This window comes from Agelaius phoeniceus, chromosome 10 (genome assembly GCF_051311805.1).
Source record: "Agelaius phoeniceus isolate bAgePho1 chromosome 10, bAgePho1.hap1, whole genome shotgun sequence".
Classification (NCBI taxonomy): Eukaryota; Metazoa; Chordata; class Aves; order Passeriformes; family Icteridae; genus Agelaius; species Agelaius phoeniceus.
The window spans coordinates 14,700,488-14,717,682 of record NC_135274.1 but is presented as its reverse complement, the minus strand read 5'-3'; the positions used below and the strand labels follow the sequence as shown (position 1 = coordinate 14,717,682).

The 17,195-nt window shown below is 45.0% G+C and overlaps 3 protein-coding genes across 4 annotated transcripts; 2 read left to right on the top strand and 1 right to left on the bottom strand.

Annotated features, from left to right (window-relative positions):
* Window positions 1–529: 529 nt before the first annotated feature.
* Window positions 530–5,267, top strand: PIGZ (phosphatidylinositol glycan anchor biosynthesis class Z (Gwada blood group)). Its single transcript, XM_054639569.2, has 2 exons — window positions 530–1,502; window positions 1,929–5,267. The coding sequence occupies exons 1-2, from the start codon at window positions 1,304–1,306 to the stop codon at window positions 3,488–3,490; spliced, it is 1,761 nt and encodes a 586-aa protein (XP_054495544.2). The 5' UTR covers window positions 530–1,303; the 3' UTR covers window positions 3,491–5,267.
* A 699-nt stretch (window positions 5,268–5,966) lies between these two features.
* NCBP2AS2 (NCBP2 antisense 2 (head to head)) lies at window positions 5,967–6,688 on the bottom strand. Its single transcript, XM_054639330.2, has one exon. The coding sequence runs from the start codon at window positions 6,642–6,644 to the stop codon at window positions 6,390–6,392; it is 255 nt and encodes an 84-aa protein (XP_054495305.1). The 5' UTR covers window positions 6,645–6,688; the 3' UTR covers window positions 5,967–6,389.
* A 27-nt stretch (window positions 6,689–6,715) lies between these two features.
* Window positions 6,716–10,454, top strand: NCBP2 (nuclear cap binding protein subunit 2). Of its 2 annotated transcripts, XM_054639070.2 has the most exons (4): window positions 6,733–7,002; window positions 7,087–7,268; window positions 7,985–8,123; window positions 8,710–10,454. In XM_054639070.2, the coding sequence occupies exons 1-4, from the start codon at window positions 6,922–6,924 to the stop codon at window positions 8,779–8,781; spliced, it is 474 nt and encodes a 157-aa protein (XP_054495045.1). In that variant the 5' UTR covers window positions 6,733–6,921; the 3' UTR covers window positions 8,782–10,454. The 2 variants fall into 2 exon arrangements, with proteins under 2 accessions (XP_054495044.2, XP_054495045.1); XM_054639069.2 differs by lacking the exon at window positions 8,710–10,454 and having other exon boundaries at window positions 6,716–7,002; window positions 7,985–8,669.
* Window positions 10,455–17,195: the final 6,741 nt, after the last annotated feature.

Genomic DNA, 17,195 nt, shown 5'->3' with positions numbered 1-17,195 from the left:
TTCCACACCCAGTTCTCTCATGGCTGGCCAGAGATGTCCTATGATCTTTAGTTTGATGCAGCCTTCATCAAGAACCTCATGACTGTCCTCCTTCCACAGGGGGCAATCCTGAGTGCCTTGTGCCTGAAATTTGTATTTGCTGTACGGGAAACAAAGTACTTCACTTCTGAGTAGCCATTTCTACTGGCTGTAGTATTCAGGTTTTATTTTTATCCATAGCTGCACTATTCACAGATGTTGCTGTGCTGCTGGCAGGCACTGGCCTCCTGACTTTAGAGACCCCCTCATGATTCTGGGATGAACAGACATGTAGTGTAATAAAAACCTGGTAAAGCCAGATAGCAATCACATAAATAAGTGAAAATAGCAAATAAACATGAAAACTTTAATCACACTTTAACCAGCCTGGTAGCTAAACTTCTGCTTTTCTGGAATATGAACATTTGCCTTTCCCTTTCACTGCCCACTGTTCCGTTGCTCCCAGTTCCTGGGGTTGGAGTGGGACACAGACTGATCCCAGCCCCGGCTGTGCCCGGTGGGGTGAGTGTGTGTGCAGGGAGCTGTGATGCTGTGCCCAGCACTCAAACCCATGGCCACGGGCAAGCTGTGCCCAGCTGCAGCCCGACTGTGTTTCTTCTCCTTGTGCTTTTGGTCATTTATGAAACAGCAGCTGAACAGGAGCTGCCGTGTGCCCAGGTGGCCAGTGGCATCCTGTCTGGCCTGCATCAGGAACAGTGTGGCCAGCAGGATCAGGGCAGTGATTGTCCCCTGCACTTGGCACTGGTGAGGCCACACCGTGAGTGCTGTGTCCCGTTCTGGGCCCCTCGGTTCAGGAAGGACATTGAAGTGCTGGGATGTGCCCGAGAAGGGTCTGGAGCCCAAGTCCCGTGAGGAGCAGCTGAGGGGGCTCGGGGTGTTTAGCCTGGAGGAGGCTCCAGGGTGACCTTATCCCACTCTACAGCTCCCTGACAGGATGGTACAGCCGGGTGGGGGTCGGGCTGTTCTCCCGAGAGAAGCACACTCATAGAACTCATGCTCTCAAACTGTGCCAGGGGAGTTCAGGATGGACAGCAGGAGGAATTCACCCTCAGGAAGGGTGATTAGACACCGGAATGGATTGCCCGGGAGGTGGTGGAGTCACCGTCCCTGGAGGCATTGAAGGGAGGACCGGCCGTGCCGCTCCGTGCGGCGGTGTGGCTCTCACGGTGGGCTGGGCCGTGGCCCGGGCTCGGTGCTCCCGGGGCCTTTTCCAGCCTCATTGATCCCGGGAGCCCGGCAATTGCAGCGGGCGGGGGCGCTGCGCATGCGCGCCGGGCTCCCGCTGCGGCGCCTCGTCCGTGCGCCGCGCGCCCCCTGGCGGTGCGGCGTGAGGGGCCGGGCCGCCATGGTGGCGCGGGCGCTGTGGGCGCTGCTGGCGGCGCTGCGGGCGGGCTGGTGCCTCCTGCCGCAGAGCGGGTACCTGCACCCCGACGAGTTCTTCCAGGCGCCCGAGGTCATGGCAGGTAAGGGATGCGCCCGGGACCGGGTGGCCCCGCGGGCTCGAGGGGACGCGGAGCGGCGCGGCCACGGGCATCGCCGGCCAGGCGGGTATTGTCGAGGGATCCCGCTGTGTCACAGAGCGAGTCCCGCAAGCCGGGCAGGAGAGGATCCGCAGAGCTGGCCCGGTGGGTGGGTTCCTGCTCTGTGCTTGCCACAGCGAGTGGCGCTTCGAATCACATTACTGTGACAGGCTTCTCGATGTTTTGTAAAAATGAATGGTACGCTCCTAAAAACATCCAAGGCTGACACCAGTTTCAAAAGTTTAGGAGCTGCTCTGTATTGTGATACCTCTTATACCAAGTAATATCCCTAATGCTGAATTACTAAATAAAATAAACTATCTATACGTATTTTTTATTATCTATATGTATTTTTCTCTTCCTTTGTAGGAGATATTTTAAATCTACAGGTCTATTATCCATGGGAGTTCCTTTCCAACTCTCCTTGCAGAACAGTTGTTTTCCCATTAATGACATCAGGAGTTACATACTGGGTGATCAAGTCTTTGCAGCAGTTGGACATATGTTCAAGTTGCATCAACAGCTACACTCTCCTTGTATCTCCTCGCCTGCTCTTTACAATCTTTTCTTTCATTCTCGACTATAGCATTTATCGATTGGCTCCTTTCTGGGGAGCAGATCCATGGAAAGCACTGGTGCTTCTTGCTGGATCCTATGTCACGCTGGTGTTTTATACAAGGACGTTTACCAACACACTCGAAGGACTTCTCTTTGCTCTTCTCATGGTACTGGTTTCTTCAAGGAAGTCCAGTGGCCGCTCAGCAGAGCCTACAAGCAGCTCTCTCTTAGGTGTCATAACAACTGCTGGGTTTTTCAACAGGCCAACCTTTCTGGCATTTGCTCTAATGCCTCTGCTATACTGGGCCAGTTTAATTGTTGACTCTCAAAAGAGCATTAAAACTCTTATAAATGACTTTTTGAAGTTTATCCTATGTGCATGTTTTACCGCTTTTGTTTTCATAACTGCTGACACCTTCTATTTTACCTCCGTGAGCTTAGACAACCTCTACAGCACTAACAAGAGCAGCCTAATTGATGTAATCGTTCAATTACATGACAAAATGGTAGTAACCCCCTTCAATTTTCTCAGCTATAATCTTAATCCTCATAATCTTGCACTGCATGGAAGTCACCCACGAGTTACACATTTTACAGTCAATGGAGTGATGCTGTTTGGTATCTTACATATTCTGGCCATTGGCGCAGGCTTTAAAATGCTAAAGAAATATGTCCATCAGTTAATGCTGGTCAGATGGTGTTGCCGTGGGCTGCCTGGGCTCTTGGTGCATTCTGAGGGCAGTCCAATTTTGCTGCTGTTTTATTTTGTTCCTTTGGCATTTCTCTCCCTGTTCAGTCACCAGGAGCCTCGGTTTCTCATCCCTCTCATCCTGCCATTGGTCCTGTTCAGCGCGTCACCAAGCAGAGCTGTGAAATGGAAGCTCCTCATTGTTCTGTTCAACCTTCTGGGGGCACTTCTGTTTGGGTGCTTACACCAGGGAGGGCTCATTCCCTGTTTGTTTCACTTGGAGCAGCTCATCCATTCTCCAGCATCCTCAAGCCACCCGCAGCACTACACTCTGCTCTTTGCACACACCTACATGCCTCCGAGGTCTCTGCTCAATATCAAGAAGACAGATGTGCATGTGGAAGTCATTGACATGGCTGGGGCTGGAGAAGAAACCCTCTGCCAGACAGTAGAGCAGCGAGCAAGCAATTTCACCTGCAGCAACTGTCACATCTTTATTATAATCCCTGGTACTGTCAGAGCCACAATTACAAAATGTGATGTCTCATTCAAGAACGAGACTTTGATATTTCCTCACTTATCAATGGAAGACCCACCACAAATACCTGTCCTATCCAGTGGAAATTGGAGGAGTCAGTTAGGACTTTACATCCTTGAGCTAAACAGAGATCATCAGAGCCTTTAGATTTTAGGAGAACAAAGTTTTAGTCTTTTACTTCATTTGGGTACTGTCTGATGGTGCTGTGAGACCTTTCTCTTTCATACACCCCCTTTCAGCATCAGCAATGGCACTGGGAGCTCTCCCACATCTCTTTATTCCCATTCCTCACACTCTTAGGGTAGCCAGTTCCGGATAGAACCTGCTTAAAATTTGACTTACTCAGCCCTGTGGTATTTCATGTGAACTTTTGTACTTCTCATGAGAGAGGATGAAATCAGAGCCCACAAAACTGTGATTGAAGCTTAGCTGTTTCCATGCGAGATTTATTTTTGAAAGCTCTAATAATCTGACAGGGTTTGGGGACTGTGGGGTGTTTACTGATAATAGGCATTAATTCAGCTGCTGGAGAGAGGTTACAGGGTTAGACAAAAGCTGGTCTGACTCAGTAATCTTTTATTTTATGTTCTTAAAAATTCATTAGACCAGACTGCAGTCACCACTGCCTTGGGTGGGTCCATCTTGAAAAATCCCCAGCCCTGATCTGGCTAAATCTGATTTAGAACATGGAGGATGCTTCAGGCTAAGTGCTTGTGCTAATTCCTAAAATCCAAGCTTTGCCTGTTTAGCCTTCCTTGCCACAGTTCCATCTTCGTGAACCGCCCCGGGCAGCTCGGGGGGGCAGCCCCGCCATGGCATTAAGCGCAGTGCGCGGTGTTCCGCGGCTGCAGGTCGGGCTCTCCTTCCCTAGCGCGCTCCCGCCGCTCCTCTCGCGGCTGTCGCTGCTCTGTCACCACTGTCACCCCGGCCGAGCGCGGCCGGTCCTGCGGGAGCTGGACCGAGGAGCTGCGCAGACAGAAAGCGGTAACTGGGAGGGATTTGATTCACCAGATGCATCTCTGAACGGGCTCAGCACAGGGCAGAGATCCCCGGTTCTGCCGCCGTGGAGGGAGGGCAGCCTCGAGGGAGGAGCCGCATCCCCTGCGCCTCCTCCCCGTGCACTAACTGCTCTCCATGAAATCAGCTCAGTGGGAAGGACAGCTCCTATCCTGGCTTTCCACTGGAGAGCAGCCTCTTTTGAAACTGGACACCAACAACTGGGCTTCAGCTGACAATGATGTACACGCTCAATAGCACAGCATGATCTACAGTGTTTGGTTTTGCCTACATGAACTTCTGGATCCAAAACATCCTGCCTTGGCACATGCATTGTAGATCAAGCCTCTCTCTCTGAAACAAATCTGACACTTGAATTATTTCCACTCCCAAAGGTGGTAATGCTTTTGGCAGTTCTTCACCCACACAACCTTACATAAGGTCTTAAGAGCCAGGCTTTCAACAGAGACAAGAATAATATAGGTTGATGCCAGGCTCTAAGGAGAATCTAGGAAAAATGAATGTATGAATGATTTGCCTGTATTTTCCAAGCTATAGGCATGACGTAGATGTTTAGGGAACATAGCTCTCGCTCTCTTGTAAAGCATTTTGTCTTGTGTTGCCTGTATGTTCATCCCACATCCTTCACTCTTCACTGCTGCCCTGCCTGTAAATTAAAGGGGTGTGTTTGGGGGGAGGCAGGAGAGAGAAGGTGCCTGTCTTTGTACTGGTGACTCACAAAGTAGTGTACGTAGTTGTGAAAGCATTGTGACAGAAAATGTATTTTCCAAGTTAATTTTCTTTTTGCTCTTACACTGGGAAGACACAACTGTGTGCCACAGCTGTTATTCCATGTCCTGCTTCCCATTTTCAGCTTTCTTAACTTAAATCTTTAACATTATTTTCATAAAACTTATGAATTCTGGCAGTCTGAGTGGGGTATATCTTGAAACTCTTGGGGGATGCAACGGAGCACCATTCCCATGGGATGATGACTTCTCTACCACTGCACAGGTAACCTGCAGAGAGCCAGAAACACAACCTGGACTACAAATACCAGCTCAGATTAACAATATACTGCTTTTGTCTTGCCAGCCAGACCTTTGAATTTACACTGTAGATGCACTTTCTCCATCCATGCTGGAGGTTTAACTTTACCAGCAATGCAGAAAACTATCTCGGACAAAGTACAAGGTTCTTTTAACCTGGGATGATAAAAGGAGTGGAAATTACCCTCCCCAGTTAACTGAGCCTCTACTCAGCTGGATCAAACAGTGAAACATGCTCTGAAGGAAGGTTAACTGCTGTAGTGTCATAGATGTCATCAGATACAGTGTCTTAAGCAAACCTGCCCTAGGCATTTTATATGAGGGATGCATCCTTTTCCATTATATAGCTGTATTTCCATTTATATGCAGGGTGCCTCTATTGGTCATTTTTTTCCCTGTAAACCCTTCTTACTACAATAGACTTGAAGCGTGCATTTAGGATATCTACTGAATCTCTTTTACATTCCTGTAAGATGTCTGTTATCCTGTCCATCATCATCACTGAAAACCCTTTTTGTAACAAAACTGTATCAAATATAGAGTATTACTCCTGTATACACAGACATTGTTACAGGTACTCCTGTGAGAATTGTGATTTTATTTCAAGTTTCTTATCAAGCGCTTAAAGTGACAATCTTCACAGAATTGTGGGTGATTAGGAAGTGAGTCTGCTTGTTCCTGAGAACCGTGGGACGCGTATACTGTCTTTGAAATGGAAATCCATGAAACCGATGCGGAGCAGCTTCCCGTGTTCATGCTTTCCCGAGGAGTCGCTCCAGGCCACGCGATGAGGAACGCACCGTCCAGTCCGCAGCTCGCCATCCGCATCCCGGCCACCGCCGGTGTCCACAGCGGCTGCGGGGCCCCGCTGTCACCTGCTCCCGGGGTCCTTCACCCGCCGGTTCCAGTGCACTCCGTGCGCTCGGCGCAGGGAAGCCGCGGCGGCGGTTCCCGTCTCCTCCCCGGCGATGTCCGCAGCTGCCTCCCGCTCCAAGCGGCGATCACGGCGCTGACCCGGGGCGGCCGCCGCGGCCCGGCCCGCGCGGCCACGGCCACCCCCGCGCGCGGGCGCCGTCCTTGAGCTCGGCGAGGAAGGCGTCGCGCAGGCGAAGCAGGCGCGGGGCCAGGTCGCGCTGGCCGCGGGTGAGGGCGCTGGCGGTGACCCGGGCGGCGGCGCGGATGGGCCGCGACTCCGAGAGCCGCTCCACGAACCGCGGGCTAGAGAGCAGCAGCAGCAGCGCCCGCAGCAGCGCCATGGCCGCCGCTCTCGCGAGACCCCGCGCCTGAGCGCTCCCGCCCGTTGGGCGCGCCGCGGTTCTCGCGAGAGGTGCCGCACGCCCCGCCCGCCGCGCTCACGAGAGCCGCGCACCGCCTCGCCATTGGCTGCGCGCCCGGCGGCCGCGGGGCGCGTGCGCGGGGCGTGGGAAGGCGGCGAGGAGCGGCCGAGCCGGGTCGGGTGGTGTGGGTCTGTCCTGTGCTGGGCACGGCCGGGCCGTGCGAGGTTGGGCTGGCCTGGCCTCGGGCGGTGCCGCCATGAGCTCCGGCGGCACGCTGAGCATTCTGCGCAGCGACTCCTACGCCGAACTCAGCCAGTACCGGGACCAGCATTTCCGGGTGAGCCGCGGCCGGGGGCGGGGGCCGCGTGGTCCGGTCCGGCCGGGCCGTGCCGGGAGGTAACGCTGTGTCCTTGCGGCCCAGGGGACGCGGTACGACCAGGAGCGGCTGCTGAGGAAGAGCTGCACACTGTACGTGGGGAACCTCTCCTTCTACACCACGGAGGAGCAGATCCACGAGCTCTTCGGTAAAAGCGGCGACATTAAGAAGGTCATCATGGGGCTGGACAAAGTGAAGAAAACCGCCTGCGGCTTCTGCTTCGTGGAGTATCCTTGCGCAGCGCGGCAGGAGCCGTCAGGGTGTGGGTGAACTGCTCTGCACTGCAGGCTCTGAGTTACGGGGGAGTCCTCCGAGGATAAAATTAATTATTTGCTAAAGCGGCTGTGGGAGACCCTGGCGAGAGAGAGCAATGCTGGGCTCACGGTTGGACATGATAGTCTTAGAGGTCTTTTCCAACCGTGATTCTGTATTCGAGCATACACTGCATGTCGAGTGGGGTTAGCAGATTGCTTTCACTTTGGTACTTTAACCCAGACACCTGTTGGGTAGTTGACCTCTGTAGTAAATTCATATTCTCCGTGCCGAGGTAAAAAGATCTTTCTTTTCATACAAACACACGTGTAAAGTTTCCGTTGGTATCTTTCATCCCTGTCGTATGACTTCATTATGTGCACGTTTCTGAGGATCATTCTGTTACTGCTTCCAGTGAAATCACCAGACTGGTGAAAGTTTGCAGCATGAACAGAGCATGCCTGGGGCTTCCCACTCTTTAGCAATAGAGCTTTGTTCTGTTAAATGATTGACAAACTTTTTAATGCTTGAATTATTGCATGTTTCACCCTTTCACTAGCAGTTTTTTTAGATGGTATAGCTTCATAAAAGTGGTTCAGGCAAAGACTTGGTTTTGTAGCCCATTTGACAGTGTTCATTTTCCCACGTGGTGAAAATAGAAGTCCGTTTCTTTCATTAACGTATTCCTAAGGTATTATGCCAGAGGAGATGCTGAAAATGCGATGCGCTACATCAACGGGACCAGACTGGATGACAGGATCATAAGGACAGACTGGGATGCAGGGTTTAAGGAGGGCAGGCAGTATGGCCGTGGACGATCAGGAGGGCAGGTAGGTTGCTGTACAGCCTGGGATTTTAAGGGAATGGTGACTTTGCCAAACTTCTTGATTTTGAATAAATACAGAAAAATTTCAGAAATAGCAGCTTAGGAGTCATTGTTTAAGATAAAACTGGAAGACATCTGATCAATGGCAGTATAATCCACTAGGAATAAATAACTCCTTCCTACATTTCACTAGAAGTACTTGCAGAACCAGCTCTTGGATGCCTAGAGAGATAATAATGCTTTTAAGTAAGCCCAGAAAATGTAAGGGGTTGTTAGGAACACACAGGACTGCAGTTGGTTTGCCCCAAGTGGAGTAGGTGGCAGTGGCTTGTACTGCCAAAGGCCAAGGCTGGCCATCCTTGCTTGGGCTGTGGTGATTAGAGAGTCCCCAGACATGATGAAAGAAGAAGTTGGTTTATCCTGTTCTGGGCTTCTGCATGATGCACTTCACCTTCTGTTTGGTCAGACACCTCCATGTAGCCACTTAGATGTTGTGATGTTAGTGTGACTGTATTCTAATGCTGCAGCAGTTTTTGAGAAATTGTTTTTCCTTGTCTTTTCTGGACTTCCCTTTCTCCCTCCTCTGTTAGGTCCGAGATGAGTATCGGCAAGACTATGATGCTGGAAGAGGTGGCTATGGCAAAACTGTTCAGTGCCAGTGACTCCTCAGCCTCACAAGAGAGCCAAATCTGCATAGTAAATGTCCCCAGGCACAAAGCAGGTCTGTTACACACAGTTCACAGAAACTCCTATCCTGTGAGCACATCCTATGTTCAATACCTCTTCGTTTTAATACCAGGATCCAAAGCATTGCAGAGGACCTGGGAGCGAGGCTTTAAGCATTAGAATGCTGAGGCTTTGGTCTCAAAATGCTGCTATAACTTACTGAAAGGAGCAAAGATGTAATGTTATGGTGCTATTTTTGTTCTCTGGCAAAACTTGATTATTCTACTGGGTTTTGTTTACATTGGGATCACAGGGTGGAGATCAGTGATAAGGGATGATTGGTGGATGTTTCACAGAGGAAAGCAAAAGGCAAAGAGCCTGAAAAGGAAGTGGAATTTATAAGGAAATTTTCAATTTCTCAAGAGAATACTTTTAAGTTGCAGATTTTCTGGCATTACTGGATTAGCATCCTTTTCCATTGATGCTGTTCCTAGAACGTTTACATGAACAGCCATAATAAAACAAATCAGATTGAGTTCAGGAATCATGAAGTGAGAAGCAGAGAGAGGAAACAGACCTCTGCTGTCTTCTACAAATTACAGTTGTGATTGCATGACAGAGAAGAGCAAATACAAGAATTGCAGTACTATTGTTTCCCAGTTTGAGTATTAGATCTCTACAGCTTTAATATTTGAGGGCAGTATCTTCCCTGTGCCTGTAAGGATTGCATGAAGCCAAGTTACCCCAAAATGGGATGTTTGAGGAACTGGGTTTATAATGAGAAAGTTTCTTCCCAAAACAGGTTTTCTATTTGAGAAACTTGATTTCAGACAAAATAAAAATAGAAATAAAAGAGTTTTGGGAGGAGTTTTGCTTTCTACTGAGCATGTGATAAGAATGGTAAAAGGATTTCAGGATTGTGTAGCTTGGGTTTTGGTTTTTCCCTTTCCATGCTGGATTCTGTTCATACTGCTTGTGGATATGTTGGAATGTTGATGTACTGCAAACGTAGGTTTAAAAAATGTGATCCCAAGATCAAGGAAATTGACCTGCTGAAATGAAATAGTTTAAAAAGAACTGTTACAGGGCTTTGAAATTTCTTAATAGACTTCTGAGTTCCACGTAAATGGCAAATACCTTGTTGTCCATGACTCCTTATAAACTTGCAAAGGTGTATGAAAGTTGAACTTCACTCACTGAAGGTATTGTAGGAAGTTTTGATGTGTTTCTTGCACAGAGTTAATCACAACTGTTACTGTAAATTGGAAGACAGGTGAGATTGAACAACTCCTTACTTAGAAGTGTGAATTTGAGGTTTTTGGCATGTCAAGTAAAACTAGACTTTCAGGATCACTTGGTGCTGGTCTGCAAATAAGCTTTGAACAAAATTACCTTTTCCAATATAGTACATTTGACTATGAGTTTACAGCCTGTAATTGCTCTAGAACACTGCTGAAGTTTATTTTTCGTTGTATCAATTTTGTATAAAAAATATGTTACCAAAAATTCTAAAGTCACTTTCTTTTAAATAAAGCTGCAACATTAAAATGGTTTGTTACATTTTTTTTAACAGAATCAGTGAACTAAAGAAGCTGTATTCAGATTCTTGGTCCTTTGTTTTAGTCTCTTTTAAGATAGAAAGAATAAATATTCTTTCTCTTTGGCTGGATTTTCAGGCTTGTTCTGTTTTTACCTGGATTCTGAAAGGTGTTTGGTTAATGCTCTTCATTCTGGTTTGAATTTCTTTGGATTACAGGACAGAAATTGTTTCTTGATAGTGAAGTAAATGTGAAAGTCTTTGCTGTGTAAGAAGTAATTTTCAAGCTGATCTTCCTTATAAAGATGAGGTGTAAAATTGTTTTTTATTGTAAGTACTGCCAGTACTTCTCAAAAAGTCATTCTCAAATGAGATGGAGGTGGTAATAAGATTGTCTATCACAACAATCACTGTTCTTTGCTATTTATGTGTAATGGGTCTGGAAAGAGTATTTTTTAAGTTTTAAAGTAAGATTTTCTGTTTTGAGAGATACCAATCACAATGGGATTTAAAACCACATGGTATGTCATGTGAACTCTTAGAATCTCAAAAGCTCAGTATAGAGGAAATTGAACATGGTTTGACTGTTACCTTCCCTAATTGAAATTGCATCTGGGTCTGCTGAACCTAGTGCTTAATGAAAGAACTGAATCAAGTCTTTGAAAGTTCTCTGGGGACTTCTTCAGCTTTCTGGCACGCTGGTGCATTGTGATTAGGTTGTCTTGGAAGGACAGAATCTCCCATGCTTCTTGGACAAGCTACTTCATCACAATTACAAACACTTTCATAGAAGTTCAAGATCTGTGTTAGCATTTCTAAGTACTTGTCCATCATAATTACCTACTTTTTATGGAATTGTATTAATTAAAAAACCCAACAGCTAAGAATATGACTGGAAATTTAGATATGCCTTGATGGAGGGCAGGCTGTTGGAAATCAAAGCAGTGATAGCTTCAGTCTCTCCCTCAGACTGGTGCAGGCTCATGGGGTGATTTACATATCTCTCTTAGGCAGCAATGGCTGCAAATAAGATTTGTATTCATAACATTTGAGTGTGGGAATTACAGGTTAAAATCAGTGGAGTGTAAAAGCATTAGAGACATTTGTTTTCAATGACTGACACAAAAATCCCATTAGCAGTGTCTAGGGCAGGCTCATTCCAAGGTGGTCTGTGTGTTACTACATTGCCCTGTGCAGCAGACAAGTTCCTGCTCAGGTTGGGGCAGGCACAAGAACTGTTGGTGTTAACAATCCTTTCTACACAGAGAATAAAAAAAAAATACTGAAACTATTTAAGCTAATATCCAGCACCTCATATTCCACATCTTGTCAGATTAGACTTCTTGTGAAAGAAAAAAAATTGATGAAAATGGATAAAATTGACATGGTTTGTACATGTTTCATCTGTAGAGGAAAGACAATCTTAGTCAAAGGAATGCAGTCCGCAGGACTGACCTGCTCATAGACTCTTGTGCATTTGAGTTTCTAAAGCACAGCTTGTACTTTATGCCAAAGCATATAAATGAAGACAAATTAGGGTGTGCATTTTTCTTTGCACTCTCTCCTAGCTGAGTGTGTTTGGCAATTTCAGCTAAGTCTAGGACCTTACCACTGTAGGTAGTGTATCAAAAAATTGGTGGAGATGGTGGAGAGAAGGGTCCTGGGCTTCAAAACATTGTGGTTTTGAATCCATCAAATAATAGTATTTGTGTTTAAGACTGTGTAACTGCACAAAGATACAAGTATATTGCATCCCTGCCAGTAGAGGATGCTTACATGAGAAGAAAGCTTGCTGATCTTGAGAAACTCCTTTCTCAAAGCAGGAGAGATCAGTTCTTGTGTCAGGGTTCCACAATTTACAAGGATGACCTTCCTGCCACTCTGCTTCCAAACCTGCTTTCTGAGACAATGATGTTCTTTACTTCACTGAGGTAATGTCATTCTCCAAGGTTATTTTAGTTTTCACCTGAAGGCCATTTGAGTGTCTATTTGGGTTCTTTACAGCAAAAAAAAAAAAAAGGAAGCCAAACTCTTCCTTGCAGCTCCGAGTAGCAGGTGAGGTGAGATGTGGTGAATGTTTCCTGCTGCAGGAGGATGAAGTTCAGCGTGGAGCCCCCAGGGGCAGCACAGGTGAGGTGTCCATGGCCCCTGGTGGTGACACCACCACTGGCAGGGGCTGCGGTTGTGCTGTGGAGACTTTGCCTCGATTTGGTTGGAGAAATGACCAAAAACCTGATTTTCCAAGAGAAGTCTGTCGAGCATTTCTCAGAGCGGAGGCAAATGGAGGTCAGGATTTGCAGGTTTGTAGCCCATGGCTGTTTCTCTGTTTAGCTTGGTTAACTTTTCCACTGGTTATTGTCATTTGCAGTGTCTGTGGTACCTTCTTTCCCTGCTCCCAGCAGCCTCTTTGGGTCTTGCCAAAGCACACCCGGGATACTGGAGGAGGGCTTGACTCCATCCGTGCTTCGGGTGGCCAATCCACACTTCACAACTTCAATAAATTGTAGTTTGTGTTAACTGCCAGCAAATCTTGGGCCAAAATTCTGGTTTTTGGTCTCTAGCAGGTTATAAATTAAAGTTCTGAATTGCAAACAGAGTAAATGTCTGCAGCTTGACAAGAGGTTAGGCAGGGCTTAAAATGTCTGGTTTGTTTCTCTGGAGTCACAGTAGTCCTTCAGGAACTTTGCGGACTTAAGCTGTCTGTTGCTTCTGAGTATCCCTTTGGGAAAATGCCCATTTTTTTAATGTTAGGAATTTTTTGTCTGATTCATAGGGTGCTGATGCTGTGTGTGATCCTGGGGTGGATCCTGCTGCTGGCAGGGCTGTCTTTGCTAACTCTGCTGTGTTTCCCAACACAGTAACGGGTGAGAGTAAGGAAGACACACAAGAAGGTGCAGTAATCCCAGTGTAGATGACATGAGTGAAATATAGATTATTATTTTTTACATCTGAAGAACAAATATGAGTTATTCCTGGTTTAGGGTTTTATTGCTTTGAGGATGCTACAGCCAATGCTTTTGAGAACCCTTTAATGACTGTTCAGTAAGAGTTACAGTTCTGCTTGAATATTCCTCCCAGAAACTTTCTTTTTGTCCTCCAGTGCTCATCTCTGACTACATAAAATCTGTTTGTATTTTATTCTGTTAACCTCCAACCAAGTCAAGGCAAAGCCAGTTGTTTCTGCCCTGACAGGAAAAACTGACACTGTTCCAGAAGCTGTATGAGGGGCTGAGTCAGGATTTCAGGCACCAAGTTGCATAGAGAGAAAGTGAAATACCTTCCATCAAAAACCAGTGTGTTTACTCAGTTAACGACTGAGAAAACATTCTTCTTGTCTGCCTTGATGAGGATATTTGTGAAAATAAGACTATATAGTAAATAATTTTGTTGGATTTAATTTATTTAATTAGAGCTATCTCTGAATTCCTTTTCAAGGTGAGCCATCTATTAATTCTTCTGGGACTGACGTGTTTGCAGTAGAATAGTATTGAACCACAATTTTCTTTTTTTCAGGTATAGTTAAAAGACATTTTCTCAAAACATGATTTGAAAACAAACGGGAAGTAAAATTCACTATTTTGCTGTTTATCCAGTTGCATGCAACATAAATATCAAAATAAATTAGCCTAATTGAGTCAGTTTGTCCTTGTGTTTCTGGACAATGAAGCTTTTCCCTTCTCAACCAGTCTCTTCCTGAAGCATTTCCTGGAAGTGCAAAGAAAATTCTAATTTTCCAGTTAGAAAGAGGTAAGAAATAGTTATGCTATAATATGTAATAATATGTTTACATATGTAATAATATGTTAAGTGTTAATAATTCATACTTGCATTATTATTATAGTTGTACATCTATCGCTCACATGCACTTCAAATTGCATTAGATTGTTTCAGTTTTCTGACTTTATTACTTTAAAATAATGCTTCTATTATTTTATGCTTTGTGTCTTTATGGGCAATATTCCTTTTTTGAAGATTGTTGCTATTCTTCAGATTAATTGATTATAAGCTGGTGCTTTTTGGTTTGTGTTTGATTTTCTGCTATATCATTGTTTCACATCTTAAGTTACTTTTTTGAAGACAAAAGCCCTGTCAGCTGGTGCTGCTGCCACAAGGGGTCATGAGAAACCGTGTCTGGCTCCAGGATGGGTGGGGGCTGCTGAGATTCTCAGGCCGCTGAGGAGCTGTTGTGGAAGGAATGATGATGTCTTCTGAAAAATCTCATTTCACTGTGCAGCTAAGGCAGTGTCTGAAGAAGTTTCTTGAAGAAAGTCTTGCATCTTAGAATTCTGCTTGAAGCAAAGGTGTCTGGTGACTGATTAAATGGTCTTCTACATGCCCTGAAGCAGCAGTTAGGAGAGCCTTAAGGTTGTTGATGTGTAGGATACCTCACAACACCAAGCACTGTAGAACTGAGAGATTGTGCAGGCTGGCAAAGGACTGGCTTGTGGTTTGGGGTTTATAGGGTTTTTCCCCCTCTCTGAATTTACTCCTGTAAGAGGAGGAGTATGTTTCCATGAACTGGAAGGAGCTTCTTCCCATTAAATCTGCACTTTTGCTTCTACTTTAAAATCCCAGCTGAATTTGCTGTTTGGAATCTACATATTAATGTGAAAAAGCCTTCAAGTAGCAATCTCACAAAGTCCATCCTGCACAGATGCCAGGAGCAGGTGGGTGCTGGTGTCTGAGCTTGCCAGTGGGAGATTCAGCAGAGATTTTTTAAAGTTACTCAGAACTCTCACACTCACTCTGCAAGTCATGGTGGATGTTTTGTTCAATTTTTTATAGGGTGCAGTCTTATCAGTAACTTAGTTTTATCTCCCAAGGAGTTCATTGAGTTCAGTGTGCATAGTGCTAAAATACTCAATGTGTTTTAATGAACTTTATGTACTCATTTCTCCATAAACTAAACATGTAACATGGTGGCATGCCAGGAGAATTCTTGAAATGCCTTTGGAAGCAGCACTGACTCCTGAGTTACATCTCAATGTGAGTTAGGGAAGCTGAGCAAAACAGTGTCACAAAAAGTAGTGAGAGCATTTTGGAAGGGATTCCAGAAATTGCTCAGGATAATTGTCCATAATCATGTGCAGGACAGAATTTTCCTCAGAATCCAAGGCCATGATGGCCAGCAAACATTACTTGGTTTACAGAGTCTGACAGGAAAGACATTGTTTTAGAAGAGTGCAGAAACCTGGAAGGATACGAAAAGTGAGGGAAGATTCTAGCTAACTTGTCAGTAATTCAGGTTCTAGACACATAATGGTCATTAAAGCAAAATTAAATATTAAAAGAGGCCCAGAAGCCTGGATAAATATGTGGTATCCATCAACAGTGTTGATTCTGTGTTTAATCATAAATTTTCCCCTAAAGATGTTTAATTGAACTTTACCAGGCGTGAGAGTGACTCATTCCCTTGTTAGAAAACAAATCACTTTGATGTCTGTGGAGGAGTGCTGCTGTTCCTCTGCTCTGTGAATTGTCCTCCTGCCTCGGCCAAGTGCTGGGCAGGCTGGAGCTCTCCCTAAGCAGTGGCACAATTCCCTCCTTAGTGACACTGTGGTACTGAGAATGAGAGAATGAGCCAGGGCTTCAGACAAATTGAGGGTAATTAATGATTCCCAGACTCAGAGTTGTCCTGAGAGAGGAAAAAACCTTTGCAAAGCTGAGTGCTGCCAGTACCAAAGCTTTCAGGTGCTCAGGGCTGTGATGGGCCCTGACAGTGGAGTTGGCTGGGCAGCCCTGCAGACAGCTGGTTTGCACTGGAGGTTTGCAGATATGTCCACATGAAGTTTAGTCTGGATTGAACTTCATGTGAGAGTACTGGAGTCTGTATTTCAGGTTTTTAATATTTTACATTTTAATAGATTTTAAGTGGATATGCTAGTGCACATAAAATGCAGAATTGCCTCTCAAGAACTGCTTTTTCAGTATTAGCCAGGAGTTTATACTGGGCTATGCAATTAACAAGGAAGTTCTCCTCTCTTAACTGCATATCATTGCAATCTTAGGAAATGAGCTTTGTGATTTCCAAATACATAATACCTGAACAAAGTGAAGTGTAAGTATAGTGTAATAGGGCTTTTTAAAAAGCAAGTTTTAATTTTTTTTTAAATTCTAAGATGTAATTGATTTTCTAGTCTAGAAAGCATATAATAAAAATGCATTTTTTGTTAAAATATTAAAATAATTCATTATTTTAAAACAATCTTTTATTGCTGAACATGTTGTTGCCAGAACTTCTATCAGTGACAGTACAACTTACAGAAGAGATGTGAGAGACTGAAACTGCAAAGGAATAGTGGTGACAAAAGCTAGAGGTAAAGCATAAATTTCTATTCATCCTTCCTTTTAAATGGAGGAAAGGTGTTCTGCATTTGTAAGGATTACATTGCTGCTTTTCAGAAATGATTCAAAGATGGGCATTGAAAGAGGGAAAGTATAAAATGTCGTTATGTTATTAGGAATTCTAGTTCCATTCAAATAGGAAATGTTCTATTTATGATCCTTAAAGAAAGCCCTCAGGTCATGAACAGTATTTCATTTGTTGAGAAAAATGTCAGAATAGTTTTCTGAAAATCTGTACAAAATGAATGATCCTTTTGAACCTTTTATTAATTCAGTTTCTGGGCACATTTAAAAAATCATTGAAGAATTAATAAAAGCTATGTGTAAAATTACATAAAACACCCTCTGGAAATTCCATTTTTTTTAGAGTATTCGCAGCTTAGGTTTTGAGTGAAATAGCTGTTTTTAGTTGGTTTGAAAATATAGCACAAGGACCCACTTTTTCTTTGATTTTTTTTTTAGTGGGTGTGAAGAATTAATTCAGAGACCTTCATGGCATTACTGTATATATGTATATACACAGTAATG

What these genes read in the sequence shown, in the direction of transcription:
- PIGZ (XM_054639569.2), top strand. Translation starts at nt 1,304, where the DNA reads ATGCGCGCCGGGCTCCCGCTGCGGCGCCTCGTCCGTGCGCCGCGCGCC. An exon ending in GGCGCCCGAGGTCATGGCAG is followed by an intron (nt 1,503 to 1,928) that starts GTAAGGGATGCG and finishes CTTCCTTTGTAG; the next exon opens with GAGATATTTTAAATCTACAG.
- NCBP2AS2 (XM_054639330.2), bottom strand. Translation starts at nt 6,644, where the DNA reads ATGGCGCTGCTGCGGGCGCTGCTGCTGCTGCTCTCTAGCCCGCGGTTC.
- NCBP2 (XM_054639069.2), top strand. Translation starts at nt 6,922, where the DNA reads ATGAGCTCCGGCGGCACGCTGAGCATTCTGCGCAGCGACTCCTACGCC. An exon ending in ACCGGGACCAGCATTTCCGG is followed by an intron (nt 7,003 to 7,086) that starts GTGAGCCGCGGC and finishes CTTGCGGCCCAG; the next exon opens with GGGACGCGGTACGACCAGGA. An exon ending in TGCGGCTTCTGCTTCGTGGA is followed by an intron (nt 7,269 to 7,984) that starts GTATCCTTGCGC and finishes CGTATTCCTAAG; the next exon opens with GTATTATGCCAGAGGAGATG.